The following is a 7,500-nucleotide window of genomic DNA, read 5'->3' as shown; positions in this document are numbered from 1 at the left end:
TTGTACAACTCTACACTATTTCAAATCGGTGTGCCTCTTGGGAGTGCGCATTCCAGATCGGTGTTGCATATACCTGTATTGGTCTAACATAGGTTGGGTGAATTTTGAAGGAGTCTTAATTTAGTTTTTTTTTAAAGGCATTCTAATGTTTGCCAGCTTTCTGATTTTATTACCCATGTTTATTTGTGCCTCTGTCGCTAGTGTTGGAAATATGCCCACCACCAAGTTATTTTCACTCTCCAATTTCTGTAATTTAGAACTGTATATTCCTTCTAGCCTCCTACCTCCATTTCCCATCTCTATCACCTTACACTTATTGGCTTTTAACTTTAGGAGCCATTTGTCTGAAAACCTCTAGAGCCGGTCAAAGTATTCCTCTGCAAACCTCATGTGTGTGGACGTTCCTTATTAGTTTTGCATCATGTGAAAACATGCTCACTCCCTCTTGCTCGGAAACATGCTCGTTGACACTAACTCCCTCGGGTATGTCCACCTAAATTAGGAACAGTGATGATTTAGGAACATTCGCGGGGGCCCCAAATTTTTTCGGGCCCCCAAAAAACGTTTTTGTCGCATCCCCCACACATCGACACCACCTCGCTGTGACCCATTCTGTTCTCTTCTTCGGGTACTTCTACACTCAATTCGGTGTTTTCTCCAGATTCTCCCAGTTTATCTCTCTACCATGTACAGCAGGTGCAAGATAGACCAGGTATCAATGATTTTTCTTCTCATATTTGTTGAGACCTTATCACAGAACTCTTGTCAAGTTTGTCAGGCATGACTTAGTCCTATTCTCTCCAGAGTGCTTCGTTATTCTCATCTTGATTAATGTCTTCACCAGCTAACGCTGACTCTGTTGCTTTTGTGGCGTCTAGTTCCCCCAGACGACATCTTACCACCTCTTCAGAGGCTACTATATCATCTTATGGTGGTTCCTGCCACCTATTGTCTCTCATCAGGGGGTTTGAAAACTGGTTCTGCTTTGCAAATATATTGAAACTTCTTGTTGAACTCCCCACACGCATCTAGCGGAGTTTCCCCAGGAAATATACCTTCCCTTCCTGGTGGGAGTTATGATTGCGGAGCTGGTCCTTGCGAGAACACTGTTGGTAGTAGTGGTGGTGTGGGACCTGGTTGTGGTACTGGTGAGAGAGCTGGTAGTGGTGGTGAAGGCCTTGCAGGGAGTAGTAGTGGTTGTGGGAGGCGTCTGAGCTCCCGGCGCTAATTTGCTTGCTCTTCACTACCGCCAACATTCTCAGATATTCCAGTCAATATCAACAGTCAACAGCCAGAGATGGCAGAGAGAGAGAGAGAGAGAGAGAGAGAGAGAGAGAGAGAGAGAGAGAGAGAGAGAGAGAGAGATATGCAGATCCACCTCATAGCCCAAAGGACATTATCCATCTATATCCGCGTGGACTTTATCCATCCGTTTTCGTAAGGATTTTATCCATCTATACCCGCGTGAACTTTATCCACCCATATCCATAAGGATTTTATGCATTTGAACTTCATTAATACAATTACCAAGTAGGAAGGAGCATGTGAACCTGTAATCCATTCACTCCAATAATAGGGCGTTCTTTGTACGATATAATAACCAACGTTTCAATTTAAACCTACGATAAACAGTAACGAATTACAAATACCTACGTTTTCCATGCATCGGACTCGATCGGTTAAGTGGCTTCCTGAGGTATCATACATTTTATGGCCAGGTTAGGTTAGGGTAAGAGGCTAGACAAGATCGTTAGGTTAGGTTAGATTAGGTTAGGTTAGGTAAGGTTAGGTAAGGACAGGAGACCAGGCTGGTACTATTAAATTAAGAAATACTTTGAATGTGTTGTACAATTTTCTATCCATTCTACCCTGGCTAAGAAAATTATGTGACATCATAGAAGGTATAATAGAATTTTTCCGTTATAATTTAACTTGAAAATCTACAACTTCAAGTATTATATTTAATGCTATTCTCACCTCAGTGTCTTGAAGTTATTATATCATTAGACATGTTCAAACTTAAAGATTATAAACTCGACACCCAGAAACCTCAAATATATATATGCCTCGACACTCTAAAACCTCAAGTTAATCCAAGGCACAAAGTTAATCCCAAGCATCAGGATTCTTGCACACGAGATATCAAGAAAACCATATAAACCTTCTCTAGAATCTTACACAATAAAAGGGGCCCATAGTTGCAATATTGGTAATTAGTGAAACCTTGCAACAAGGTTTTCGCAAGGTTAGACGGTGAGTAAGAACACGCTAAACCATCACAACTATATAATTATAGTAGTTCACAAGTATAGTGGTGCACGGGTTTAGTGGTGCATAGGTTTAGTGGTGCACAGGTTTAGTAGCTGTGCATTACTATAACAGTAGTGCACAGTAGTTATAGTAGTGCACACCTACTGTGGTTGACATTGTAGGGCTCTGTACAGGGAGAGTGGCAAGCAAATTGGCAAACTACACAGGTTAGAGGTGTTTGCACTAGTTAATTGCAATGCACAGGTAATGTAGCTTTGTATACAGGTAGGGTATTACACAGATTGGGTCGTGTACATGTACTATGGTTCACAAATTGGGTGATTCCCAGGTCAGGATTTGTTTCAGTGGATTGATTCACAGGATAGGATTAGTTTTAGTGGAATGATTCACAGGTTAGGATTTGTTTCAGTGGAATGATTCACAGGATAGGATTAGTTTCAGTGGATTAATTCACAGGTTAGGATTTGTTTCAGTGGAATAATTTACAGGTTAGGATTAGTTTCAGTGGAATAATTCACAGGTTAGGATTAGTTTCAGTGGAATAATTCACAGGTTAGGATTAGTTACAGTGGAATAATTACCAGGTTAGGATCAGTTTCAATGGAATGATTCACAGTTTAGGATATGCTACTGAAGAATGACTCACAGATTAGAATTGGCTTCGGTAGAATAACTAACAAGTTAGAATTTGTTGGATAGAATGATTCACAGGTAGATTAGTTAACCGGTATTGTCATGCAAAAAAAAAAAATAATAAATAAATCAGTACGATAGACTCACCATCAGGAAGGGTAGTATTGACGCGCAGTTCTGTGGGCAAGCCCTCCTCAGTCCTGACGAAGGGGACCAGAAACACCTCGTACTCGGTGTTGGGCGCCAGCCTCGTCAGCACGTAGCTGGAGGCCCCGGCGTTCATCACCGTCACCGTCTCCCATGCTATGTATCCCTCCGAGGTAGAGGACGACGATGATGACGACGAGGAAGACGACGATGAAGAGGTATGAAGGGGAGATTCAACCTGAGGGGCCAGGTGGAGGGCGTGTAGGGACCGGCGTGGTCTTATGTGCACGTATACGCCCTCAACGCGAGCTCCTGCAGCAGTCACCTGACAGGGAAGAGAGAGATAGATAGATATAGATAGAGATAGAGTGAGATAACTCAGCTATTACCCCCTCATTACCATTAAACACAGTTACACAGTCACCCCCATTATCATTAGTCTTCAGCATCGGGGGGATAATGGCCTCATTGTACCCTCCACAGAAATCATAAAAAAATCATTGTTTTGAAGGGGCCAAAACTTTGTTTGTGTTAATAGCATTTGAATTTTTAAAAAACACTCTTTTTTGAATGGAAATTTCAGAAAGTTATATGCTCTACAAAGTTAATATAATTTTCGTTGGAATGTTAAAAAAAAGGTTTCATTATCAATGATAATTTAAGATCCAGTTTTTCTGGAAATCTACAACAGTTAAGGAAACAGGACAAACAAAACAAAAAATGATTAAGAATTATTATTATCAAACCTCTGCAAGCTCTTAATAATTATAATATTATCATATAAAATAATTATATACCTATATTACCGTTAATAATGATGCAAGGATATTATTAACAGTAGTATTAATAATAAAATATTAATATGAATAATAATACTAATAAATTAATAATGTAATTAGTAAAAGCCTTCATCCATTTCCTCGTGTTTAACGATATTGTCACTGTCACAACTGTGCTAAAAATCTCTCTCTCTCTCTCTCTCTCTCTCTCTCTCTCTCTCTCTCTCTCTCTCTCTCTCTCTCTATCGACAAGCTAATTTATAAGTTATATTTTGCTGAAAGTATCAAAAAAGTGACAAAGTGTCAACAACGAGTGGCATAGTGATATGATCGAATGTCGAAGTGTCAACTGAGAAGCTAATAGTGTCAGAAGCGACTCTCTAATAGGAAAAGAGCGAGTGTCAAAGTGCGAGGAAACTGCCAATTTAACGAGAACGATCGTCAAAAGCGGGATCTCCCCAAATGTCAAAAGCAGTGGTCCGAGTGTGAGGAGCGGGTGTCAGTCCCGCCACGCCCACAGTCCAGGATTTTGCCCGTGTTGCTATTCTCCGCTTTGCATATTCCAGCATTTACATATTGCAGTCCAGGTCGTCGGCGTGTTTCCTCTCTCTCTCTCTCTCTGGCGTCCGCTAGCTGCTCCTGCGCACGCACGCACGCTTGCTGCATACACACACACACAAAAGCACTCACCAGTTGATTAACGGTTGAGAGGCGGGACCAAAGAGACAAAGTGCAACCCTCTGCAAGCACAACTAGGTGAGTACACACACACACACACACACACACACACACACACACACACACACACACACACACACACACACACACACACACACACACACACACACATAATGGGACAGGAGTCATTGCTGTAAACAACCGATAGCTGGAAAGGCGGGATCCAAGAGTCAATGCTCGATCCTGGAAGCACAAATAGGTGAGTACACACACACACACACACACACACACACACACACACACACACACACACCAAGGAAGCAGCCCGTAGTAGCTGTCTACTCAACTCCCAGGTACCTATTTACACCTAAAATGAACAGGTACATCAGGGTAAAAGAAACCCTGCGAATTTGTTTCTGCCTCTGCCGGGGATCGAACCCAGGCTCTTAGGACTACGACCCCAGAGTGTTGTCCTCTCAGCCGCGAGGCCCCTGTAGTGAGGAAGGACTTCGACGGATTTATCAATCGCACGCTGAGAGCGAAGAACTTTCAGAGGAAGAAGGAGCTAGCGGAGGCCTTTTGCTCCATCTATAGCCATATTATTCCTCCCTCCAGCCTCATCCAGCATCATGTTCGTCTCTCGACTCTAGCATCTCCCGAGGGGGCCTCTCCCGAGCTCTCCAGCATCCCACACCTGTCATCCCATGACTTGCTACCGCCGGCTGAAAATGATTGCACTCTCGCTCACGGTATCGCAGCGAGAGAGATGAGCAGCTACCGCGGCTGTTTTGTAATGGTCTGGGCTTTGACGTGTCACTCGTCTCACAGTTTCAGGTCCGGAGCCACACGCTTCTTCCTCACACTGCGAAATGATGGAGGATTTTCCTATGCTACAGAGGATGGAAGATTTTTGCGTTGTAAACACAAAAGAAGAGAGAGAGAGAGAGAGAAATATTTTACGTCAGCTAGCGACTTTAGGAAATAATTCGTACTCCGGATGTTCCCTAATTTAGTACTAAAATATGATAATGAGAGTGATACCGGCGGTTAAATTTCTATTGGTAGCAGCACCGAATATATATAGTACATCAGTAAGAGAGTGTGCGTCTGTCTGTCCACGGTTCAGACGCTTGGGGCTAGCCTCACGCACCTTTTCAGTATTGCTGGGGAGGTGGTGGTGACCATCATAGGCGGGGCGGCCCCATTGTTCCTATTATAAATGGGGGCTAAGCTTGCATGGTGATCCCCATAAAATCAATGGGGGCATGAAATGGTAATAATAGCCGAGTCTCTATAGATTTTCACCATTTCAAGGAACCCTAGAAAATATATAAACTGTGATTTTACTATCACAGACGGGTCGGGGTGGGCCCCCCATGTTCCAAGCTCTTGGCATTTGGATTGACCGAAGCACTGAGTCGACCGAAGCACCGAGTCGACCGAAGCACTTGGTCGACCAGGACTACCAGCACATATATAGCATTACCTCCAAGGGTTGGCCCCGGGAACCCCCGGGTACATATCAAACCCCGAAACCCGTTCACTCAACTTTTTCACGTTATGGTAACCAACGTGACAATATCAACCTACTATAAGAATTAGCCGTTTTCAATGCATCGGACTCCATAGGTCAGGTTGGGGATGGCCTGGGGTCAGGGGTTTCTGGTTGGGTTAGAAGGTTGCATTTTTGACGGAGTGGTGCATCAGGAAAACGGCCAGATTAGTGAATCAGAATACTCTCCAGTCTCGCAGTATCTAACACCAGTACTGTCCAGCCCCATTGAATCTAACTCTAATACTGTCAAGTCCCGTAGAATCTAACTCTAATACTGTCAAGTCCCGTAGAATCTAACTCTAATACTGTCAAGTCCTGTAGAATCTAACTCTAATACTGTCAAGTCCCGTAGAATCTAACTCTAATACTGTCAAGTCCTGTAGAATCTAACTCTAATACTGTCCAGGCCCGTATAACATACCTAATACTGTCCAAACAGGAGCACCGGATACTGTATAACAATACTGTCTCAATGGACAGTCACGTGACAGAGGACCAGGTTTGTGTGTGTCGGGGGGGGGGGGGGGGAGGACAGAATTACATTAGAAATTGTTTCGCTGATGTGCTGAGAGTTACGGCAGGTATATGGTGCCACGCTGAGGCGAGTACTTGTGAGATAACTCACGCTGAGGCGAGTGCTTGTGTGGTAACTCATGCTGAGGCGAGTACCAGCGTGGTTACTCACGCTGAGGCGAGTACCAGCGTGGTAACTCACGCTGAGGCGAGTACCGGCGTGGTAACTCACGCTGAGGCGAGTACCGGCGTGGTAACTCACGCTGAGGCGAGTACCGGTGTGGTAACTCACGCTGAGGCGATTACCAGCATGGTAACTCCCGCTGAGGCGAGTACCAGCATAGGTCAACGCAGTCCTCATAATAATCCACTGCTAGGTCAAGTCTTCCTCAAGATTATCCATGTCCAGTATATAATCTCTCAGCATAATCCTCATGATAATTCATCTCTAGGTCAACGCCGTCTCTAAGATAATCAGTATCAATGTCTTCTCATCGAATCTAGGGAAAGAATCTAGGAGCAAAAGCCTTCTTAACACCTTCCCTCTTCACTCCATCTTTCTTAAAAAAAGGGAGACATCATAAGATCGTGAAGCCAAAAAGTCTTCTCCTGTTGCCGCCGCTGTCAACATGTCACGCCAGGTAGAAAAAAAAGAGCAGGAGAACTATCCTTGCAGCGACAACTTGTGGTGGCCCGTCTCATCTACCGCAGCCCGTCTCATCTACTTTAGTCCTTTTCTACTATCGTCTACCCACTCTCTGTTCCTCACAGGCCGCCATCTCCTTCTGCCTCTAGTCCCTTCTCTTCTCTTCTACAGCAGTTAACTCTCTTTACTACCACAGCCTACCTCACACAATAACTATCTTCGGGCTCACCATAGCCCGTGTTGCTTGGAACTTTTTGTTCCAGGTAGCGAATCTTTAA

The 7,500-nt window shown here is 44.0% G+C and overlaps 1 protein-coding gene across 1 annotated transcript in view; it reads right to left on the bottom strand.

The window, feature by feature from the left end:
• Positions 1 to 7,500, bottom strand: part of LOC123747744 (protein sax-3) — a 287,736-nt gene that overhangs the window by 122,216 nt on the left and 158,020 nt on the right. The window contains exon 8 of the mRNA XM_069333656.1: positions 3,052 to 3,376. Within this exon, the coding sequence (XP_069189757.1) occupies positions 3,052 to 3,376 (325 nt within the window). The remainder of the gene's footprint in view (positions 1 to 3,051; positions 3,377 to 7,500) is intronic.

This window comes from Procambarus clarkii, chromosome 30 (assembly GCF_040958095.1).
Source record: "Procambarus clarkii isolate CNS0578487 chromosome 30, FALCON_Pclarkii_2.0, whole genome shotgun sequence".
Classification (NCBI taxonomy): domain Eukaryota; kingdom Metazoa; phylum Arthropoda; class Malacostraca; order Decapoda; family Cambaridae; genus Procambarus; species Procambarus clarkii.
Note: the sequence above shows the minus strand (reverse complement) of the source record. Positions and strands in the feature narration are given on the sequence as shown.